Below are 25,185 nucleotides of genomic sequence, written 5' to 3' on the forward strand. Positions count from 1 at the left end.
AAAAAATGCATTGCAGCATTTTTGTTAATAGTGGAAAACTGTGTAAGTAACCTAAATATCCTTCAGTAAGGGCTTCCCTGGTGGTTCAGACAGTAAAGAATCCGCCCGCAATGTGGGAGACCTGGGCTCCATCCCTGGGTTAGGAAGATCCCCTGGAGAAAGGAAAGGCTGCCCAATCCAGTAATCTGGCCTGGAGAATCTCCATGAACAGAGGAGCCTGGTGGGCTACAGTCCATGGGGTTGTAAAGAGTTGGACGTGACTGAGCGACTTTCAAGAGAATGGATAACTAAATTGTGGTTTAACAAATAGATTAGTATCATTACAGATACCCACATGTATTGTGTTGAAATAAAAAAATTCAAAAATATAATTTTAAAAGAAAAAAATTCAAGGATATACATGGCATAATGCATAAGTATAAATATTGAAAACACACAAAATTTATCTATTGTTTATGGACGTATACATATGAAGCAAAAATAGAAAACATATGGCTTTAGCTGAATCCATAACAGATTCAAAAAGCACGTTAGGGAAAGTGTTGATTCCTATTTAGATAGTACAAGTACATTTATTTTTCTGTACTTTTTATAGTTAAATATGAAATTAAATTTTTTAAGATTTAGACTGTATACTTTTTTCTAAATTTTATCACTTCTGCTGAGAGAGAATATACAGGTTTCAAAAATTGCTCAGTTAATACTTACATCAAATGTGGCTTTTTAAAGGATTCTATGTGTGTCTGAAGTCTCTGGTTCCTTAAAAATAGGATGCTGCTCCAACAGAGTCTTTACTGAACTGGCAAGACTATGAGGGTCGAACACCTCTTCACTTTGCGGTCGCTGATGGGAATGTGACAGTGGTAGATGTCTTGACCTCATACGAAAGCTGCAATATAACATCTTACGATAACTTATTTCGAACGCCGCTTCACTGGGCAGCTTTGCTAGGTGAGTTGAATAGTTTTTAATTGATATGTAGTACTTTGCACCTAAATTCCTCTTTGTATGCTTATAAATGTATTCTCTGTTATATGGTAATTTCAACAACATGTCTTTTAAAATTGTTATTATAAAACCAATGTGCATTTGTTAACAAATGTAAATATAAAATAATCTTCACGTTCAATGCCTTTGCTTTTTTTGGAGAAGGGCTTTAATTTTATGTTTCAGCTAATACTATATTTGATTTTCTTTTCTTCATATTTCCTGATGCGCCTTTTACTTAGCATTTTTGGGGATCACTTTTTTATATGGAAGATTATATATGTGTATCTGTCTGAATTTTGGCAATCTGAGAGTCTTTCCCTTTTAGTGAAGGAGTTTTGCCCACTGACAGTCACTGTTACAAATTGTACAATTTGATCTTTTTTCCGTTATTCTCATCTTTGAGGATTAGTTTTTTTTCTCCTTAATTTGGAGTTTTTCCTGATTTCTTTGTTTTCTGCCTTGTGGTGTATGGATTACACTGTAGCTATCTGGTTTTGAATTTCCTAATGTTTCGGGAGGGTTTCTAGGTTTTACTAGTAGTTACTTTTAAATTTTAAAAGCTTTCTTAAGCCTAAGCCTGAGTCAAGAGCAAAACTGCATTTACTGATTCCCATCTATTTAAAATGAGGAATTTGGCATACTTTCACTTATACCCTTTAGGTGTTTGTTAATATGATCTGACAGTTATTATTAATAGTAATAATTATAAAAATATTATTATTATAGACTTAGTTTTTAAATTACATGTTATCTCTTTTTTAAATGATTCTTACATTTGCATTTGGTTTTATAGTCAGATTTATAATTATTATTCAGTCTTCATTTCAGTGTTTAGTTTCATTTCCTTTTCCTCTGCATTTTTGCAAATTTGTCTGCGTATCACTAAACTGAATTTTCTTTTCATGAATTCTGCTTTCTTTCTGCCTCTTATAGATTATATTTTAGGCTATATTTTGATTTCCTTCTATCATCCATATTTCTTTTTATCTCAGCTTTTTATATTTTTACCTCCTTCCATTACCCTTTCATTTTAGATTATCTTCTTCTTAGGATACTGTTTCACTTCATAGAGGCCATCTCTTTGTAAAAGTCAAGGATGCCAAACTGTTGCCTGAAATTTTCTTCCAGATCCTTCTCTAGATCATTTTCTGAGGTATGCTCTTGTTCTTTCTGATGGTGTTCCTTTCCCCCTGTCTTAGAGTGTTTCCATAAAGCCTTTTCTGAATTTTTCTCCTTATCTCTCAAACAAGATGAGAAATATTTAGATTGAGTGTGTGGCATAAATTGCCCTTGACCCTACTTTTGCCCGTTTGTGTTGTGGAGCACTCTATCTCAAACCACAGCTGAAGAGCAGGCAGAGGAGCACAACTCCCATGCAAATTTCTGTTTTTCTGCCTGGCGTTCATGCAGTGTATTCTTGCTCTGCTAATGTGGCTTCTGTGTCATTGCCTCACTCCCTGTACACTGAAGCAATGGCATGTATGAAATTGAGGTTTCCTAAATATACTGTTACCAGGTCTGTTCATTCTTTGATCCTTTCTACAGTCCTTCATCTGGGGAGACCTCCTCCACATCCTCCAAAATGGACTGCAGAGCACTCTTTTCTACCAGCACCTCACTATTCCTGCCCACTTCTGGGGTTTGAAATTACTGCCTAGGTGTTCAAACATTGGGGGAAGGAGGTACGAAGTGATAGACAGAAGGCCTCAGAGGTCACAAGAAACTGTGTTATAGCTGGTCCACCTGAATAGCAGAAGAGAACAACCATACAGTTCTGATTGGTTGTGCAGTAGAACCTGGAGACTAGGGACAGAGAGGGCCTGCCTTCTGACACCTTCCCTCCCTCTTGATGGGCAGTTTTATAAGGTGAACCAGGGGATGCCGTGAGCTGGTATGATATACAGTTTTTTCTCAGTCTGGCAATTATAATTAGTCATTTCCTTGTTGATCAAAGCATTGAGTTTTTAGTATTTAGGTTTTGCCTTTGTGCTGCCTAATCATAGTATTTTGGTAAAAAGTTAGAAGCTGCACTAGGGACCGTTCTGAAACCCTTGTGAGTACTGGTTTATGTGCTAGTGATTTTTCTTACCCCTTTCCTTCAAATAGACCATAAATGAATCAGTCCTTTTGTGTGATAACTACCTTGTGTCTTCTTTCAGGCCATGCACAGATTGTCCATCTCCTTTTAGAAAGAAATAAGTCTGGAACCATTCCATCTGACAGCCAAGGAGCAACACCCTTGCACTATGCAGCTCAGAGTAACTTTGCTGTAAGTAAACCATGACAGTTATCTCCTTTTAAATTAGAATGTTATCATCAGCACAGTATAATTCCATCTTCCTCACCTCCCCTAATGCACCACTGAATAGTACACTGAATACTCAGATTGCTAAAATACCTTAATTTCACACTTCTCTTTCTCTCTGGTACCCACAGCAAATATAGCTATAGTTCTCCTTCCTGGCAATCCTAAAAATCGATTCTACTTACCACCTACAGTTTCGGTAAACCTTTATCTTCTATTATCTCCCAAGATCTCAGAAAAATACTTAAGTTTTGAGGTGGGGTTCATTCTTATTATGAATAGATAAGAAATTCAGTTGGCCCAATATAGTCAATCTATGGAAATCATAATTCAATCCATAGTTCAACACAGGCCTATGTAAAGACATGTTATCCCTATTTAGAGATGAAGAAACCAAGATTCCAAGAGATTAAATGATTTGCCCACAATGTTTTTTTTAAATATACTTTTGTGTTTTTATAATTTATTTATTTTGTTATTTTTGGCTGTGCTGGGTCTTCATTGCTGTGTGTGTTGGAGCAAGTGGGGGCTACTCTCTAATTGTGGTATGTGAGCTTCTCATTGCCGTGGCTCCTCTTGTTGCAGAGCACAGGCCCGGGGGCGTGCAGGCTTCAGTAGTCGTGGCATGTAGGGTCAGTAGTTGCAGCCAAAAGGCTCTGGAGCGCAGGCTTGATAGTTGGGGTGCATGGGCTTAGTTGCTCTGTGGCATGTGGGATCTTCCCAGATCAGGGATTGAATCCATGTCTCATGCATTGGCAAGTGGACTCTTTACCATTGAGCCATTGGGGAAGCCTTGTCTAGAACCCAACTCTTAGATTCCAAATTTAACTATGTACAGAAACTAGTAGTTAAGTAACTGTGTTAATGAAAGTAAGAAAGAATACTAGAACATTATAGACGTTTTTTCAAAGAAACACTTGCTTTAGATAATTTGCCAATTACAGAAATAGTTTTTTAATAATGATGCAAAGTCTAAGCTCAGTTTCAAGTCCCTTGATCTCCTTTAGACTCTATTAAGTTGCAAGAGGTTATAATTCCCTTTATAAATAACACTGCAACCAACATCAAAACCCCATAAAACCCTTGTAAGTATTCATCACTTAGAAAACATACTGAACAAAAGAAATGTTTGCAGATTGTTAAAAGAAACCCCCAAAATCACCAACATTAAAAAAAATTATTTCTTTATTCAAATGTAAATTAATAAGCACCTACACTAGCTCCTGGGAGCTAAGCTATAATACCACAGTAGCTCAACAACTAGTTTTAAGACTAGGAAGCGGTGTGTGTTGCAGTAGAAAGAGTGTGGTGACTTAACCCTGGATTCTAATTGTGTGTTTGCTACCATTATTTATGTGGCCTTGAGCCTAAGTTTCATCTATAAAATGAGGAACTGGAATAGATGAACCCTTATATTTTTTCTTGCTCTAAAGTATTGAACATCAACATTTTATGCATTTTTAGCCAACTCACAGCCTCCAGAAATTGTTTTTTCTGAAACTATTTTATTTCTATCCAAGCAAAAGTGTCTATGATCTTCCTATAAGTTTGTAAGCATCTGAGTTTTGAGGAAAGATGCAATTTTAAGTGCTGTGAATATTGTTGTTATTTAGTCGCTAAGTCATGCCTATCTCTTTTCAACCCCATGGACTGTAGCCTGCCAGGCACCTCTATCCGTGGGATTTCCCAGGTAAGAATACTGGAGTGGGTTGCCATTTCCTTCTCCTGGGGATTTTCCTGAGCCAGAGATCGAACCCACATTTCCTGCATTGGCAGGTGGATTCTTTACCACTGAGCCTCCAGGGAAGTAGCTATGAATATTAACTGCCATTAAAATTGTCAAACACTATAAGAATTATTAAGGGTCCTCATTTTTGTATGATTCTATAGAGGAAGGACCTAAAATGCAGGAATTACTGAATAATACTTGTTAGATGAATTGAACACTGCACTTCTCAGTAGCCACCGCTTATCATTTGATAAATCAATTAACTATTTAAAAAAATAATAAAAAGTACATAGTTTCTTCTCTGCAGTTAAATTTTTAAATTTAATTGAGAATAATCATTCTCAATTATAAGAATATTGAATGAGGGAATTAAGTTATATTTTGAAATGCTGTGAAAACTAAAACCAATACATAAGGAATGCAGATTGTTATTTTCAATGGAAATTATAATTTTATTATTCATAAAAAGATAATTTCATTTGATTCAAAAGTAGACCAAAAAATACTTTGCTTCTTAGTGGAGGTCACATATAACACTGGTTTTATTGCCATAGAAAATGCCGCCCTCATGTCTCAAATTTTTAAATGTTTTCTTACAGGAAACAGTTAAAGTGTTTTTAAAACATCCATCAGTAAAAGATGATTCAGACCTTGAAGGAAGAACATCCTTTATGTGGGCTGCTGGGAAAGGCAGTGATGATGTCCTTAGGACTATGCTGAGCTTAAAATCTGACATTGACATTAATATGGCAGATAAATATGGAGGTACAGGTAAGAACTGGCAGACATATTCAGCTTTCATTCAGGATTCAGAGTATAGATGGTGCTATAATACTTGCAAAATAGTAAGTTGAAACCATTGTTCCTAATCTAATATTATTTGACATTGATCTTTACTTTTTAGGTTTAGGTTGCCAGGATATCACTCCAACAGCTTTATTTTTCCAAGTATTACAGCTAAAATTACCCTATGTTATTATCAAGTGAATTTTGACATTTGATTTACAAGCCTTGTTGCTCCTTAGACGTAATTGCAGAACTCTTCTGATCATATATCTTTGCATAAAAAAAGCATAAACCTGCTCTTTAAAAACTATGCATACTTAGCAGTTACTAACTACATTTTCAAAAATTTAGAATTATATTTTAAAGAAGGCACACATCTATGTATGTTCTCACCAGTCTCATTTAATATGCTGTTTCTCAGTTTTGAACAGCATTACTGCTGTTCTCCTGAATCTCCCATTTCAGAGTTAACCTCCCATGACTCTAGAAGCTTCAAAGCTTCGAAAGCTCTTCCTGTATGCTTCCTTTAATCTCTTTTTCTAAGAAGAGAGCCCTCGAAGGATGTGTTGATTACTAAGAGAAGTCCTTGTTTTTGTAACACCCGTTGTCACCTTGGGTGACACAGCTGTTGCTGGGTACTGCAGTCAGCCCTCCATATCCAGGGTTTTGCATCTGTGGCTTTGGAAGGCTGACTTGTACTGCACCATCTCATGAAAGGGTCTTGAGCATCTTCACATTTTAGTATCTGTAGAGGCTCCTGGAACCAATCCCCCATAGATAACAAAGGACACCTGTATATACAAATTACAAGTCAGAAAGAAAAATCACAGCGCAGAAACACTGAATGGAACAAAACCTCAGCTGCGAGCTTCTCAATGTTATGTTTTCTTATAGATGAAAACATTCTAGAGCCATTTGCACCTACCTGTCATCCTGGATGAGATCTTTCTGTCTTTCTTAATCACCAAAACTGTTCATAGAGCACTTGGGAGACAGAGGGGAATGTGGTTGCTATACCTAATATCTCCCTCCCTATACTTAGACCTTCACACCTTCTGATTTTTTAAAAAGAGTTTTTAGGTAATATCAATTTTGATAAAGACTTCAACTTGTAAAAGTATTTGTTTATCAGAGTTTCACCATAGACCTTAAGCTTCTTAAGGAGTATTATACAGACACATAAGGCATTGAGTTTATAAATGATCTCAGTATTTAATTTTTTATCAGACTTTTATTATTATGCAGTCTTTATCACTGGCATCACTCTTTGTTTAACATTTCATGTATTTTAATGAAGTATGGGCTTGGATACTTGCATTCTCAACCAAAGTTGTCTTTCTGATGTACATCTTAGTTACGGTTGAGACCTAAATTTTCAAATTCATTCATTCCCTGGGCTCTTTCTCTTAAGGAGATTCTATTATACATCAGTGATACATACCTTCCTGACATTTCTATGCCAGTGAGTTCCTCTCCATCATCCCTTTCAGTTCAGTCAGTTCAGTCGTTCAGTCGTGTCCGACTCTTTTGCAACCGCATGAATTGCAGCACGCCAGGCCTCCCTGTCCATCACCAACTCCTGGAGTTTACTCAAACTCATGTCCATCGAGTCAGTGATGCCATCCAGCCATCTCATCCTCTGTCGTCCCCTTCTCCTCCTGCCCACAATCCCTCCCAGCATCAGAGTCTTTTCCAATGAGTCAACTCTTCGCATGAGGTGGCCAAAGTATTGGAGTTTCAGCTTTAGCATCAGTCCTTCCAAAGAACACCCAGGATGGACTGGTTGGATCTCCTTGCAGTCCAAGAGACTCTCAAGAGTCTTCTCCAACACCACAGTTCAAAAGCATCAATTCTTCAGCGCTCAGCTTTCTTCACAGTCCAATTCTCACATCCATACATGACCACTGGAAAAACCATAGCCTTGACTAGATGGACCTTTGTTGGCAAAGTAATGTCTCTGCTTTTGAATATGCTATCTAGGTTGGTCATAACTTTCCTTCCAAGGAGTAAGCTTCTTTTCATTTCATGGCTGCAGTCACCATCTGCAGTGATTTTGGAGCCCAAAAAAATACAGTCTGCCACAGTTTCCACTGTTTCCCCATCTATTTGCCATGAAGTGATGGGATCAGATGCCATAATCTTAGTTTTCTGAATGTTGAGCTTTAAGCCAACTTTTTCACCTAAAGCCAGACATCCTGGAATGTGAAGTCAAGTGGACCTTAGAAAGCATCACTACAAACAAAGCTAGTGGAGGTAATGGAATTCCAGTTGAGCTATTTCAAATCCTGAAAGATGATCCTGTGAAAGTGCTGTGCTCAATATGCCAGCAAATTTGGAAAACTCAGCAATGGCCACAGGACTGGAAAAGGTCAGTTTTCATTCCAATCCCAAAGAAAGGCAATGCCAAAGAATGCTCAAACTACCACACAGTTGCACTCATCATCCCTTTAGAGGGTTGTTTTTCCTTAATTAAAAATGAGTTCTTATCAATAGCAATCTATAAGTATTATTTGGACCAAATAAATCAACTATAAAACAAAATACTAAGCTATCAGGAAAATGTGAACACTCTCTGGGTATATCTGATGTTACAAAACTTGTGTTACCATCTTTTAGATATGAAAATGAGCCTATATTTTCTTTGCATTGCTGGGGCTGGGGTTCTGCAAACCACATTTGCTCTTTACCAGCAGGGGAGTCAGCCCACAGTGGGCAGTACAGGGAGACTGGAAAGCCAGAAGAGGAGCTTGGGATTACAGCTTCCTGTGTGCTTCCTGTTCTTGTATTTGTTTCTAGTTCCTGTCAGCATATCCTAGTCAGTCTTACTCAGCAGAGCACTGATCACTTGTTCCAGTGGCAACAGTTAATTCACTTGGTGGTTTTTCCAGCACTTACAGGACCTGCCAAGCAGAGCCCCTCCTCAGAGGTCTGAGTCTCAGCTCTGCAGGGCGCCTCCTCTAAGCCTTTAAAGTTGTAATAATTCCATCCTCTTCTTTTTGTTCGCTCAGCCTTAGAATTGCTAGCCTCTGTGATACCAATGGCAACCCACTCCAGTGTTCTTGCCTGGAGAATCCCAGGGACGGGGGAGCATGGTGGGCTGCCGTCTATGGAGTCACACAGAGTTGGACACGGCTGAAGTGACTTAGCAGCAGTGATAGCTTAGTGTTTCCTTTTTGCTTTTTTAGCTCTTCAGTACAAGGCTGGCAATCCTTCATATTTAATTTTCTCTGTTAAAGTATCTGAGAGATACTCTGATACAGTGGCTGTGTTTTAAAAAAGAACCCTTGTCTTTCAGCCATACTAACTAAAATATTCACAAACAGAAGGATGTGACTCTAGACTTTTCTTTAAAACAATCAGAAGTGGGGGAATGGATAGCAGTTAAATGAAACAAGATTAGCCAACAAGATCACTGTTGAAGCTGGGTGATGACAGTATTCACCCAGAGACTCTTGGCTTTATTTATCTTTTTTTGTAGCCTTCCAAAAAGATACATGCACTCCTATGTTCATAGCAGCACTATTCACAATAGCCGTACATGGAAACAACGTAAATGTCCATTGACTGATGAGCTGATAAAGAAGATGTGCCTTTACATTTAAATAACATTTGAAATTCTCCATAACATAAAGTTATTGGAAAGAATTTTTAAAGTTCTATGTAAATGTGTTTTTTCAAAGAAGAAACAATTATTGTAGTCTAAAATTGTTTTAAAATAAATGAAAATAATCAGAAATGGGAAATTTCCTTTAACAAGATCCTTAATTCTATCTTTTACTCAATTGAAATTTTGTCTTTAAAAAAAAAACAAAACTTGACATTGATATTTATCTGAAGAGTATCTGTTGATACCACATTACACAATTGATGCCACATTACACAGTTATAGAATTTCAGAATTAAAAAGTACCTTAAAATTACATCTAGTCCAGGGTTTTCTCAGCTGTGTTCTTCAGACCAGTACCTTCCCATAGAGGTAACTAAAGTGTTGCTGAGGGAGTGGGTGCTTGAATGGGTAACCCTTACCCCTACTTTAACCAGAAACACTCACCTCTTAACTATTTTATATGTTGAATGTTTTATAAAATTTCACTTGGGAGGGAAAAAACTAACATTCTTATGGTCTTAAATGTGAAAATCACTGAACTGTCACAGATGTATCATGTGCCTTAATCTGCCTTATAACATTCTCAGCAACATTTTTCACCAAAGACATCTCCTCACTGTCTTTCAACCTCCAGTTGAACAGCTCCAATACAGAGAACTCATTACCAAAACTTCTCTTTTATTTTGGCTGTGCCATGTGGTTTTTGTGACCTTAGCTCCCCAACCAAGGATGGAACCTGGCTGGGCCCTTGGCAGTGAAAGTGCAGAGTTGTAACCACTCAACCACCAGGGAATTCACCCATTACTTCCATCTTAATCTCACTCTGTTAGGATGTGCTGCCTTATACTAAGCCAATATTTTTCAGACTGAATGTTGCTTTCTCTATTGTCTTGCACATGACATGCTTCACATACTTGAAGGCTCTCACACCCATCTTGTCTAGGCTAATCTGCCTTTCAGGCATTTAGGTCAGGCTTTTCAAACTCTCGTATGCATAACAATTACTAGAGATATTCCCAGATTAAACAGAGATCCTACATCAATTCCTGTTAATAAGTCCTGTTGATTCCACATCCAAAACATATTCTAAATTTTTTATGCTTCTCTCAGTCTCCATTCCTGTCACCCTAGTTCAAGCCACCACTATTTTCACCCAGTCTACTGTACTAGTGTTAACTGGTCTCCCCGCTTACATTCTAATTTGCTTGAATGCATTCTCAAAATGGCTAGTGTGATCCGTTTTGAACATAAATCAAACATCACTCACCTACGTAAAACCCTTCAGTGTCCTCCATCACTCTGACCTGATGGCCATTTATGATCTAGCCTTTTCTACCTTTCTGGCTTACTGCACTCTCACTCATATGCTGCAGCTTCTTTGCCTTCCTTAAACACATACATTCATCCCTGTCCTTGTTCTCGTTATTCTTTTTGCCTGGACTAGTCTCCCTTGAGAGCTCTGCTTTGCCTCTTTTTTTATGATTTAGTCTCAGCTTAAATGTCAGCACCTTGACAGTGCTTTCCCTAACCACCAATCAAAAGTAATCCCCAGGTCACTTCACATATCAAAATAGTTTTTACTTCTTTAACTATACCATCTATCACCATCTAACACGTAAATGTTATTAATTCCTTGTTTTTGTTTTGTTCTGCTTTGCTTCTTCTATGAAAATGTAACCTTAGCTATTCTACTGGATTTCCAGCATTATATTGTATACCCAGCCCATAGTGGCATCTCAACAAATCCCCAGGAATCTGCATTTTATAGGCACCCCAGGTTTGGTCCATGGATCACACTTTATGAAAAAAAAACATTGTCCTAGACAGTATAGAGCCATAATTCTTAGATACCTCTAGACAGATACCCTGAAACATTGAGAAGAATTTAGAGAATGATGACTTAAATAGAATTTAAAGAGTAATCTAAAGAGTGATGACATAAGTACTAGAGGGATCAGTGCAATGTGAAACTCACACATAGTCAAAACTGCTCTTTCAACCCCTTACCAGAGACGAGACCACATTCCACTTGGTTTTTTCCTCCAATCTTGAAATGAATTGCTCTTTTTAAAATTGGGCCCTGAGGAAATAGCTGACTTGCATTTGGAATCACGTTGTATGAATAATGCTCTCAAGGCAGTAAGATGCACACACTTTTAGTACCATGTGGGTACACAGACCAACTGTAAGAGGAGCACAGGTAACCAAGTGAAGAACCAGTAGATTGATGGCTCCCATCACACATCCCCTCAGAGGCATATACTGACTGTGAGTGGGTTGGTGGGCAGAATTGCCTGCATCATTTAAATCATTTCTCTTTGTCATTTTTTGTTCTCTTGCTCTCTCAGAAAAAGGAAAAGATAATAAACTAGTAACTAAGGAGACCATTTCAGACCAACAGGATAGAAAGGAAGAAAACAGTGAGATGAGAAAGGTAGAAGGAAGGGAAAAGTGGGAGTAATAATACATACCAATAGAAGGGAAGATATAAAGAAGTGTATACAAGTGAAAAATAGATAATCTTGAAGATTAATTGCATTTGGCCAAAATGATGAAAAAATCAAAAGAGGAAGAGATACATAGTTAGGATAGTAAAAAGGTAAAGTTGTTACTTAAAAGTTCTTCACTCTCTTTTGCTCCCTTTTTAGCTTTACATGCTGCTGCACTTTCTGGCCATGTCAGCACCGTGAAGTTATTATTGGAAAATAACGCTCAAGTAGATGCTACTGATGTCATGAAACATACTCCACTTTTCCGAGCCTGTGAGATGGGGCACAAAGATGTGATTCAGACACTCATCAAAGGTTAGTTATTAAGAGTGCTCATAACAAGTCAGTCTCAAAAGGTAGGATTTCTTACATTTACCTTTTGAAATACAGCTTTACATGGCAGAGAGCTGCCTGGGTGGAAGCATGGAGGAAAGAGCCTGGCGTCAGGAAACTCGAGAATCACTCCTAGCTCCACCTATTAGTAGCTGTTTGATTTGGGAAAAGTCACTGTATCTGCCTGATCCTCAGTTTCACTTCATATAAAAGGGGAACGATTTCTATCCTGACCAACTCCCAGGCTTATTTAAAAATCTGAAATAGATGATATACATGAAAGTTTTTTGCTAAGAGTAAAGCATTTAAAGGACTGTTATATTCTTTAAACTTCTCTTCTTTTTGATAAATGCTCCCTATATTAGACATTTTCACTTTATTTTTGCTTTTTCAGGTGGAGCAAGGGTGGATCTAGTCGACCAAGATGGACATTCTCTTCTACATTGGGCCGCGCTGGGAGGAAATGCAGATGTTTGCCAGATCCTGATAGAAAATAAGATCAACCCAAATGTGCAGGATTACGCAGGAAGAACCCCACTGCAGTGCGCTGCATATGGGGGCTATATCAACTGCATGGCAGTGCTCATGGAAAACAACGCAGACCCTAATATTCAAGACAAAGAGGTAAAAATTCTAGGTCTTTTCTCTATTGTTTGCTCCAAAGTGTTTGCAGCATTGCTTCTTTGTTAACTAAAATTAAGTAAAATGGTTTGTCAAGTGAAGAGATCACTCACAAATCTGTTAGTTAAAAGTGATTTTTATTTGTCCATGTTCTCTTCTAATCCTTGTGCATACACATATATAATTTTTAAAAGCCATAGGATGAGAATAGTTTTATAATTTTTATAAAATATATAGATACATGGCATGTATATAGGTATATAAATATATATATATGATTTTACAAACCACATTTTGTTTTGCTTACTTAAAATTATCACCAGTATTTTTTCATTTGGTATATAATCTTTTTCATAATCATGGATGCTTAATATTTCAAAGTTCTAAGAGCTTTATGTTTTATAACTCATTCAATCCTCACAGCAAGTCTATAAAATTTCCTTTATTTCCTATATTTGAAATTTTTCACTATTTCATTGATATTTACTTTATTATTGCCTACCATCCACTTTTATAAGGTTTGATTTAATATTCTTTAAAAAATTCTTTTGATGAAATTTTAAATCATTGGATTTTTTTCAATATATATATGTAAGCATTTATTACTCTAAATGCTGCTTTAGCTGCATCTTACAAATTTGGATAAACTGTACTATCACTATCATTCAACACAAACATTTTCTGATTTCCATTTTGATTTATTATTTGATTTATGGATTAGTTAAGTGTATTGTTTAATTTCCAGGCAGTTGGGTATTTTCTCATTATCTTTTTGTTAATGATTATATTGGTGTTCTATTGCTGCTGTAACAATTACCACAAACTTAGTGCTTTAAAACAAAACAAATTTGTCATATTACTGATCTGGGTGTCAGAATTCCAAAATGTCCTGAAGATCAAGGTGTTGGCAGGATTTCATTCTCTTTGGGGGCTCTAGGAGAGAATCTGTTTCCTTGAATATGTTCCTTGAGTTTTCTAGCTTCTGGGTGGTACCCACATTCTGTGGCTTGAGGCTCCGTTTCTCCAGCTTCAAATCTAGCAGTGACTGGTTGACTTTTTCATACTGCATCACTCTGACATTCACCTTCTGCCTCTCTCTTTAACTTACTATAAGGACCTTTGTGATTACACTTGGCCCAACTGGATAATCCAACTCACAGTCAACTGATTAGCAACCTTAATTCCATCTACAACCTTAATCCCCCTTTCCATTTAATATAGCATAGTTACAGATTCCAGAAGTTATAAAGCAGACATCTTTGCAACAGAGTGCCTTATTCTGCCTACTGCACTGATTTGTAGCTTAAATTTTAGTTTAAAAAAATACTCTGCATTATTTTAATCTTTGAAAAGCTTTTGAGGCTTTCTTTATGTTCCAGCATATGGTTGATTTTGGTAAATGTTCTGTGTACTCTTGAAAAGAATACTAATTTTGTCATTGTTCAATACAATGTTTTATATACATTTTACATTGTATTGTTCATGCTGCCTATACCTTTCCTACTTTTTAATCTATTTCTACTATCAACTATTGTATGACGTAGGTTAAAAACCTCCCAATGTAATTATGGATATGACTGTTTCCTCTTTTAATTTTGTCAGTTTTTATCCTATATATTTGGAGACTGTGCTATTAGTTGCATTCAGATTTAGGATTGTGATATCTTCCTCTTTGACTTTAACACTATGAAATATTCCTTTTTATCTAGCAGTGCTTCTTGACTTTTATTTCTCTTTCATGACATTGAAATTTTTAAAGAATACAGACCATTTATTTTCTAGAGTTTCACTCAATTTGTTGTTGCCTAATGATTCATCATAATTTGATTCAGGATTTACATTCGAGATGGAATATGACGTAGATGACACTGAATCCTCAGAGTATCACTTTTGGAAACATGTGATACTTCTTAACATAGTATATATTTATTTCCGGCTGCAGTGAGTCTTTGTTGCTTTGCATGAGCTTTCTCTAGTTGTGACAAGTGGGAGCAACTCTTCCTTGTGGTGGTCAAGGCTTCTCACTGCAGTGGCTTCTCTTGTTGCAGAGCACAGGCTTTACGCATGAGGGCTTGATAGTTGGGACCGAGGGCTCAGTAGGTGTGACGCATTGGCTTAGTTGCTCCACAGCATATGGAATCTTCCTGGACCAGGGATCAGACCTGTGTCCCCTGCATTGGCAGGTTGATTCTTCTCCACTGTGCCACCAGGACAGTCCCTTGCTGCTGTTACTGCTCAGTCACTTTAGTCATGTCCAACTCTTTGCAACCCCATAGACATAGCCTTCCAGGCTCCTCTGTCCATGGGATTTTCCCTGCAAGAATACTGGAGTGGGTTGCCATGCCCTCCTGCAGGGTATCCTTTCAACCCAGGTATTGAACCTGTGTCTGCTGCATTGCAGTCTGATTCTTTCCCACTGAGTCACCAGGGAAGCCCGGGAAGTCTATTAACATAGTATTAATTTTGATCACTTGGTTAAGATACCGTTCATTTTCTCCACTGTATACTTAATGTTTTCTCTTTCTGTAAGTAAGCACCTGGGAGAAATGTTTATATATTGGAGTTAGCATAAATAAATATGTGTCCCAAAATACTAACACCAGATGTATTTGATTTCTGTTTATGCTTGTAGGGAAGAACAGCTTTGCACTGGTCCTGTAACAATGGATACCTTGATGCCATTAAATTACTACTAGACTTTGCTGCTTTCCCTAATCAGATGGAAAACAATGAAGAGAGGTAAGCCACTGGCAAAAAGAATGCATCATTGTTCATCTCACATCCTTTCTGCCACATTTTAAAATTCTCAAGTTTAGATGCTCGTTCAGAAATAGTATTTCATCAGGAAACACTACACTAAGAAATCTTGAACCAGAAGAAAACAAAAGTTCCATGTAGTGTTGATTTAGAATCATGGGATTTTAAAGTTATTAGAAACTTCAGGCATTACTTAGGGCAAGCTCACACTTTCCAGAAGAAATGTAGGTCTTCTTTTGATGTGTGTCTAGCATCAAATCAGGGGAGTCCTGACTGACCAGAACTAAGAATTCAGTTAGGCCAGTGAGATGTGTTATATGTTCAAGAAGTTTCTCTTGATGAAGAGGATATTATCAGTTAGTGAACAGATATACCACCATGTAGCATGAAAAAATAAGGAGAAACTGAGGCTAAAGCTCAGGATTTTCATCTTAATACAGATTTCTTAAATAATATGAGATTCACAGAGTTAGGCTGGGGTTGCTATCCAGTGACCCAGACCCAATAAAAAGGACTCAACATAGTGTGAAGTCTAAGCAGGAGACATTCTTGATGGTCTTGAATCTAGGAAGATTCTAGTAATTTGTAGGTAACAACTAAGATGGTAATTAGATTTCCATACCTGCCCCCTGCCCCCTACCCAGATCTGTGCTTTAGTTTTCATTCTTCGTGGATACGGTCACTCAAGTGGCCCTGCAGTGGCACCATCCCTACGCTCTCAGCCACCACCAGCTTTTTCTTTCTATCAGGAGGTGGGACACTTTGTAGAAAAAGAGGGGTTTTCTCTAAGCTCGCTGTCTCAGAGGAAACATGGGGCCAACCCCTTCATCTTTCCCACTTCTTTCAGAGCCTTTCCCCATTATTTGTACCCTCCGTCTGTTATTTTCCAAGTCTCTTTTCTCTGAGGTTTATCTTCTTTGCCTTCTCTCACAGTGTCTTCACTGTCTGCTTTTCTTCATTGTCACCATTCATGCCTTTGCAGTTTGGCATCCGCCCTCTCATTTACACTGAAATCTGCATCTGAATGGTCCCTGACAGATTCCTAGTTGATAAAGCACATGATGTCTTCTCTGCCCCCCTCATTGGCCCTTCTGCATCTCCTCTCTGTTGACTCCTCTTCTTCACCTTCTTGAGCCTGTATGTTCTCTAAGCTTCTGTGACAGTATGTTTTCCCAGTTCTCTTAGAATTAGGATTCTCTTCTAATCATGGTCCTTCTCCATTTCTTTTGGCTTCTGTTGCATTTTTTCTGTTTCACATATAAACAGTCTTCAAGGGGAATGTATCTATTCTCTCAGCCTACCTCCTTTGGCAACCTGACCAACCACTGAGGCTTCAGCACTCACCTGGGTGCTGGTACGTTCTCAATCTATAGTTCAGACTGACACTCCTCCTTGGTTCACACTGTCATCTCCACTTCATCACCAGCACCACTGTCTTGCCCTTTCTCCCTCTTTCTGAAACTATTGCAGTGCCTCCTCACTTGTTTTCCTTCCTTTGATCTTTCCCTCATTCAATTCATTACCTTCCAAAGTAACCTTTCTTAATCAGATCGCTAATATAGTTGTTAATCTTGTCATTTTACTGTTCAAATTCAGTCTCATCTAAGAAGATTGTCCTGGTCCTGCAGTCATGTGTCCCAAACTATGTTCTCCTCCCCACTGTGAATCTTTATAGCCCTTGGCACATTTCATTTTTTATTATGATTTTATAGAATTTGTCTTCCTTTTAGTAGAGAACTCGTGGTCATCTCTGAATTGCTCACAGTGCTTTTCATAAAGTAGATGCTCAGTAAATAACTGGTGAGTTGTCAGATCAGTGTTTTCAGGCTCCCAGTAGCATCACCCTGATTCATACCTTCATTAGAAACTTATGTGGAATACTAGACCACAGGCAAACTTAGATAAAGCAGATTAGTATGCCTTACCTTGAGAGTGATTATATAAAGAACTCCACATCTCTATTATAGTCAAATGACAACTGCAGAACCAAAAAGATGAAGATAGGCATTTGGACATTTAAGGAAACTGGAAAGCCAGAAGAATCCTCAAGGCTGAGGATTTGACCTTAAAACAGGTATGTGAGGGTGCCAGAGGCTTCTCCCTTTGAAACCCTGCAGAAGAAAAAGATTAAGAATCCTAAGAATTAGGGATGATATATTTCTATAAAGTATATTTTTTATAAAACCATTTACTGCCTGAGTGCTATTTTTTAGGAAACAATAAAAAAATAATTTTTTGTAATTCAATGTCTATTTATATGCTGAATTTTGAATTTCAGACCTAAGTAAGCTTATGAATTAAGGTACTTACCACCTCCTGGAGTAAGCATATGTTAATTACAGACCAAAAGACCAAAGGAAAAATCCTCCAAAGTGTACTTGCCAGTCTATGGATGAAAAGAGACAGTGGCAATATCCCAGTCTGTTTTAATGTTTCATCAACAATGCACTTTGATGTACAAATGTCAGAACTTGGCTCTGCCTTTTATGTTTATTGACATTCCAGTTTAGGCATTCTACTTGTTCCATCAGACCATTCCCACATGGCAAGTCCAATTGTATCTTGTCTCTTGTCTTTATCTGCATTGTTTCTTGACTGGTTACCATCAATGTACTGTTAATTTTTACTTCACATGCATTGACACAAACCGCTTGATGTTCTCTGTATAGACATAATTTTTGCCACCTAGTGCTGGCTTTCAGTCAATAACTATCTGACAGCCATACTCTGACATAGATGGGAATCTTCACAGCGCTCGAATGTGTCTCAGTTGAGTTTGGGATGAAGAAAGATTCAATAGTAATAATCACAATGCAGTCAGTTGCCTAGACAGTAAGTATAGGCTTTAGTCTTAAAACCTTGCTAGGTATTTAGTTTGTGTCTACTTGAATCAAAAAATTGACCGAGAAGTAATTTGAAGAAACTAATTGTAAAAAAAAAAAAAAAAAGAGGAAAAAAACAGTTTTTAAAAGAAAATCAGGAAAATGTGTGTTTAGAGTAGGCTTTAGATCTTGCTAAGGAATTTCTGTTAATTTTGTTAATACAATGGCATTGTGATTATGTTCACCTTATTATAGATGAATCTAAAATGCAGAGAGATTAAATGATCCGAGTCTGGGATTTGCTTTATTGCTTGATTGATTGATGGCTTGTGGGATCTTTCCCCACAGGGGTTTGAAACTGGGCCCATGGCAGTGAAATCTCTGAGTGCTGACCACTGGATCCACCAGGGAATTCCTCTGGGATTTGCTTTTAAAACACTTGAGCAAAAATAAAAAAGAAAGGAGTAGATGAAGTGAATGTAGTAAAATTTTGCTAATTATTTGGTAATGAGTGTATAAAGCATTAATGTGCTATTTGCTCTACTTTTGTTTATGCTTAAAGCTTCTCATAATAAAAATATGATTTTTTTATAATAAAAATATTTAACATATTTGAAATGCAACTTTCCATCCACAAGCAGCCTGAGAAATCTAGTTCTTCTTCTCTCCTTCCTTTCACCTTTTACAGATGAGGAAACAGAAACTCAGAGAAGTGAAGAGAATGCCCAGGGTCACACAGGTCTGCTGACTTCCGGTTCAGCATTCTTTAGGGAATATTATGCCCATGTCATTTCTTTTTGTCATATTTGTAAGTAAACACATAACTTGGGCCTCACTTTCATAAGCCATATTTTGATAATCCTTCTTATATACTATGTGAAAGATACTACATATTAATAATTATAGAAAAAATGATCAGGCTTAATAAAAATACATATGTCATTTGCACATTGATTTAGAAGCAGTTTCATTCCATAGGAGACATATATTCAATGATTGAGAGATGAATTATGGAAGGATTACTGTAGTGAACAGGGCAACATCTGATTATAATCCCATCTAGGTTTTGCGGGTAACTAGTTATATAGACTTCAGCATGCTGCTTAATCTTTCCAGGTCTGTTTATTCATTTATACAGTGAGTGTGTTAAACTAAATCTGTCAAATTCACTGCAGTGGTTCTCTGATGATTTTTTCTATTGGGGAAAGTACAGTCATGCAAGGCATTTTAGAATATATAGTGGATTTTGTAAAAGTTCTTCTGAATTTGCAAAACGCTATTTACAAGTAAATAATGTTTTAAAGTTTATTCAGGCACCTCTACTTTATGGCCTTCTGGTTTCTAAACAGTATTGGCAGATCAAGCTGTCCTAAAACGGGGGTTCATTCATTTTATCATTCAAGAACTTGCTTCTGAATTTAGAGTCTCCTTACTAAAGTGACCAAACTACCCTTTGCATTTACTGAAAACCTCTTCCTTTTGTATCTTACTGTGACTGTTAGGTGAATTTTGAAGAGTTTCTTTTCTATAATCATTGGCTGATTTTCTGAGTCTAATCATGCACCCATATAGTCATCATTTTTCCAGCTCATCAATCAGCTGATTATTTCCTTCCAACACCAGTGACTGCGCTGACTCAGTGACAGTCATGCAGAGGAAGCTGATCTGGCAGTTGTTCAGCAGTCATAAATGCTAGTTTGGGTCTGTGCAAATAATATTCGTGATAAGTGCTGTCACCAACATATAAGTGCTGCAATGTGTGTCCTGTAATAGCACTAATCACACTCACTTTTTTTGAGCTGCTTCCCTCATGCCAGGCACACTGCTGTCTTCTTCACACTGATTATTTTATTCTCTCATCATACCAAATCTGTATGAGGATAAGTGGGGCGTAAGTTGGTCAGGAAGTGACAACCATTGTTATTACCCCAGTCGGATGGTTGGGGGTATTTTCTTTACCTCAAATTTTAGTACTTTTTACATCATTTAAACTCTTAAACTGTGTGTCATTTTTACAAAGTAATTATTTTTCTTTAAAAAAGGAAACATACTTCCCAAGATATTAACAGTGGTTAAGTCTGAGAGTGAAAGTGTAGATGACTGTTATTTTCTTCTGTATATTTATCTGGTTTGTTTTATATTCCAAAAATAGAGAAGATGTATTTTTTAAAAGAATCTGCCTAAAATCACAGATCTAGAAAGTAGTCAGTTGAAATTCTAATATATAACTCTATGATAATAATAATACCCATCTTTTCTAAGTAATACACTTATCAAAAAGGTATGTACACTGTAGAAAATTTAAAAAGCATAAAAGGGCATTTAGTAAAACTAAATATCCGTCCTATCCCTGCCTCTGAGACAGCTAGCTTCCTCCCCAGAGACATCACTGTCACATTTTCTTGGGAAACTTTGAGAGAGTTATATCAGTATTTTACATAGGTGAGCATAGAGCGATATATTCTTTTTATATCAGTGAAGCACATCATAATACTGTTCTGGTTTCTTACTTTTTCTTTTTCCCTTCACTGAACAAGTCATCCTGGTGATTTTTCCTTATTTATTCATGTACACAATAATGGCTGCTTTATGCAGATGACTTTATGATGGGATGGCCTCTACTTTATTTAACCAGTCCTATATTGATGGAGGGCTTCTCTGGTAGCTCAGCTGGTAAAGAATTTGCCTGAGTGCAGGATACTCCAGTTTGATTCCTGGGTCAGAAAGATCTGCTAGAGAAGGGATAGGCTACCCATGCCAGTTTTCTTGGGCTTCTCTGGTGGCTCAACTGGTAAAGAATCCGCTGCCTGCCATGCAGGAGACCTGGGTTCAATCCCTGGGGTGGGAAGATCCCCCGGGAGAAGGGAACGGCTATCTACTCCAGTATTCTGGCCTGGAGAAATCCATGGAATGTATAATCCATGGGGTTGCAAAGGGTCGGACATGACTAAATGACTTTCACTGTTGATGGAATTGAGGTTGTTTCCATTGTTTTACTATTTCAAACTGTGCTTCTGTGAATATCCTTATACTAAAGCACTCCAGAGGAGAGCAGATCTATTGGGTGAATGCCCATAAGTGAAAAGGCTATAGCAGAGGGCAGATACATGAATAATTGTGAAATATATTGCTGGATTGCCTCCCTAGTATGTAGAGAGCCTGTCTCCCTCTTTAATCTTTAGGTTAAAGTGCTCACTCATATTAGTCTTAAATTGTATTTCTCTTAAATGAGTGACATTGAACATATTTTTATATGCTAGCAGCCCCTAGTATTTCCTGTTTGAAGAACTATCTTTTATCTTTGTTATTGGTGTTTTTGCCCAATGTTATTTTTATGTACTTGGATTTATCAACCTTAAGGTTTCTGCATTCTGTATCTTTCTTTGGAAAAAACTTCCCACTCCAATATTTTTAAAAATTGTCCATGATTTTTTTCTTCTGCTTTCATGGTTTTTTTTTTTTTTGGCTACACCATGAAGCTTATGGGATCTTAATTCCCCAAGTAGGAATTGAACGTTGGCCCTCAGCAGTGAGAACAAGGAGTCCTAACCACTGGACCACCAGGGAATTCCCTTAAAAAAAAAAATTTAGATCATTACTTCATCCAGTATTCATTTTGGAGTGAAAGTGATGTAAGAATCTTTTTTTTTTTGTTTTCCCAGATGACCATACAGTTGTCCCAACTCTGTTTAATAATCCATCATTTCTGCAGGGATTTAAAGGGCCATTCTTCTCACAGACTAACTCTCTCCATTTGGAGATATATTTTTCATTTCATAAACATTAACTATCGGTAATCATGGGCTCAAACTTAGGAACCTCACAGAATATTATTTGCAGTGTTTTTTAGATAGGATTAAGGAATTACTTAGAACATGGGGAGGAAGAAAAGTGATCATATATTCTCAAAGCCCCTAATTTGTGAGAAAGTGAGCAAAACTGAGGAATAGACATGGTCAGCAGTGCAAAACACCAGATACCAGCTCCACCCTTGTTCTGTGCTCCTCAGAGAAAAAGGAACAGCCCTGGAGGACAGAAGATAGCCATGCCTGAGGAGTATTCCACATCTTAGAATGAGGTTTCCTCCTACTGCATAATGTCACCAGTTTAACTGTGCTCTGAATTACCTTCAGTTCAGTTCAGTTGCTCAGTCGTGTCCGACTCCTTGCGACCCCATGAATCACAGCACGCCAGGCCTCCCTGTCCATCACCATCTCCCAGAGTTCACTCAAACTCACGTCCATCGAGTCAGTGACGCCATCCAGCCATCTTATCCTCTGTCATCCCCTTTTTCCTCCTGCCCCCAATCCTTCCCAGCATCAGAGTCTTTTCCAATGAGTCAGTTCTTCGCATGAGGTGGCCAAAGTACTGGAGTCTCAGCTTTAGCATCATTCCTTCCAAAGAACACCCAGGGTTGATCTCCTTCAGAATGGACTGGTTGGATCTCCTTGCAGTCCAAGGGACTCTCAAGAGTCTTCTCCAACACCACAGTTCAAAAGCATCAATTCTTTGGTGCTCAGCTTTCTTCACAGTCCAACTCTCACATCCATACATGACTTCTGGAAAAACCATAGCCTTGACTAGACGGACCTTTGTTGGCAAAGTAATGTCTTTGCTTTTGAATATGTTATCTAGGTTGGTCATAACTTTGCTTCCAAGGAGTAAGCATCTTTTAATTTCATGGCTGCAGTCACCATCTGCAGTGATTTTGGAGCCCAGAAAAATAAAGTCTGCCACTGTTTCCACTGTTTCCCCATCTATTTCCCATGAAGTGATGGGACCAGATGCCATGATCTTCGTTTTCTGAATGTTGAGCTTTAAGCCAACTTTTTCACTCTCCTCTTTCACTTTCATCAAGAGGCTTTTTAGTTCCTCTTCACTTTCTACCATAAGGGTGGTGTCATCTGTGTATCTGAGGTTATTGATATTTCTCCCGGCAATCTTGATTCCAGCTTGTGCTTCTTCCAGCCCAGCGTTTCTCATGATGTACTGTGCATGTAAGTTAAATAAGCAGGGTTACCTTACAACACTTAAAAAAAAAATCTCCCTACTTCAGGTACACCCCCCTGGATTATGCTCTGCTTGGGGAGCGTCATGAAGTGATCCAGTTCATGTTGGAGCATGGTGCCCTGTCCATCGCAGCTATACAGGACATCGCTGCTTTCAAGATCCAGGCTGTCTACAAAGGGTACAAGGTCCGAAAAGCTTTCCGAGACCGGAAAAATCTCCTCATGAAGCATGAGCAGTTGAGAAAGGATGCTGCTGCCAAGTAAGTGTGAGCTCTAGAGACTGTGTTCTCACAACTCAGGCATCAGCGTGGAAGGGGGCACGGTGGTGGGAGTGGCCAGGAGAGGGAACCAGGAGGGAATCTGAAGTAACTGTGATCCCTACATCCACGTCACCTCCCCACTTCTGCTCACCAGTCCTTCAGGGGACTGAGGCCAACAGGAAGGACCGCGGCCTTGTCTCCAGTTGGTGGCTGTTCCTCTAGGTTAGTGCTCAGGGTTCTAACTCTGGGAGACATCACTGCCATACCCACCCGTGGCAAGGAGCTGGGGGTGAGGGCCCTGCCTGCAGTGAGCCACAAAGGAGTATCTGATCCTCTCACCCTTCCTGCTTTCAAGAGAAACTCATGCCAATGTCTAGCCTGCTTCTACTAGACAAATACAGGTCTAGTTTTGATTTGATTAAAGCAACCAACTTGTATAAATAACTTGCTCTCCCCTACCAATTCCTGAAAAAATCCCTACTAACTAATGCAATTTATTCCAGAAATACTGATTGAATTCTTACTGCACATACAACACTCTTGACTTGAGCCTAAGGAGAAAATAGTACTTGCTTCGAGGACCTCACACTTGTTTGGGTAATGATATAGTGTGTGAAATAGTCATTTGTGCCTGTTATAAATCTGAAACTGTTAGTTGCTCAGCTATATCTGACTGAGACCCTGTGGACTGTAGCTCACCAGAATTCTCTGTCCATGGGATTTTCCCAGCAAGGACAGTGGAGTGGGTTGCCATTTCCTTCTCCAGAGGATCTTCCCTGACCCAGGGATCAAACCTGGGTCTCCTGCATTGCAGGCAGATGCATTACCATCTGAGCCACCCAGGAAGTTTATTATACATTGTGATTGTTTTTACTGTGAGTGATTGATTTTAGATTATGTTTTTGTTTGGCTTTTCTGTTATACATATGTCGGGTATTTTAAATAGCAAGAGAGTATTGCATTAGCAGGTATAAAACCAAAACATCTGATGATAAAGATCACAGGAAGATTGTGTATGTGTGTGTGTGTGTGTGTGTGTGGCTGTGCTGGGTCTGCCTTACTATGCGGCTTTTTCTCTAGTTGCGGGGAGGTGGGCTACTCTTTTTGTGGTGCACAGACTTCTTTTTGAGATGGCTTCTCTTGTTGCAGAGCAGGGGCTTAAGGATGCATGGGCTTCAGTAGTTGTGGCTCCTGGGTGCTAGAGCTCAAGCTCAATAGTTGTGGCACACAGGCTTAGTTGCTCCACAGCATGTAGGATCTTCCCAGATCAAGGATCAAACCCATTGGCAGGCAGATTCTTTACCACTGAGCCATGAGGGAAGCCCTGTTCTTAACTCTTAGTTTCTGAAATTGATTGTTAAAAAAATTGTAAATGGGAGCTGTGTTTACTGTGATAATCACTGAAATTACCAAAACTGAAAATTTTAGCTTCCTTTAGTTTTTCTTAGTCACAGTCTTCCCTTTATGGGTCATCATC

General features: G+C 38.2%; 1 protein-coding gene across 5 annotated transcripts in view; it reads left to right on the forward strand.

The window, feature by feature from the left end:
• Window positions 1–25,185, forward strand: part of INVS (inversin) — a 135,646-nt gene that overhangs the window by 75,844 nt on the left and 34,617 nt on the right. For 4 of the 5 annotated variants that reach the window (XM_061425811.1, XM_061425812.1, XM_061425814.1 and 1 more), the window contains 7 exons: window positions 771–951; window positions 3,150–3,259; window positions 5,624–5,795; window positions 12,066–12,221; window positions 12,634–12,863; window positions 15,493–15,599; window positions 23,496–23,708. In XM_061425811.1, coding sequence (XP_061281795.1) covers window positions 771–951; window positions 3,150–3,259; window positions 5,624–5,795; window positions 12,066–12,221; window positions 12,634–12,863; window positions 15,493–15,599; window positions 23,496–23,708 — 1,169 coding nt within the window. Of the gene's footprint in view, window positions 1–770; window positions 952–2,024; window positions 2,144–3,149; window positions 3,260–5,623; window positions 5,796–12,065; window positions 12,222–12,633; window positions 12,864–15,492; window positions 15,600–23,495; window positions 23,709–25,185 lie in introns of those variants that run through there. The other variant, XM_061425815.1, reaches the window with a different exon arrangement.

The sequence above is a fragment of the Bos javanicus genome, chromosome 8 (assembly GCF_032452875.1).
Source record: "Bos javanicus breed banteng chromosome 8, ARS-OSU_banteng_1.0, whole genome shotgun sequence".
Classification (NCBI taxonomy): domain Eukaryota; kingdom Metazoa; phylum Chordata; class Mammalia; order Artiodactyla; family Bovidae; genus Bos; species Bos javanicus.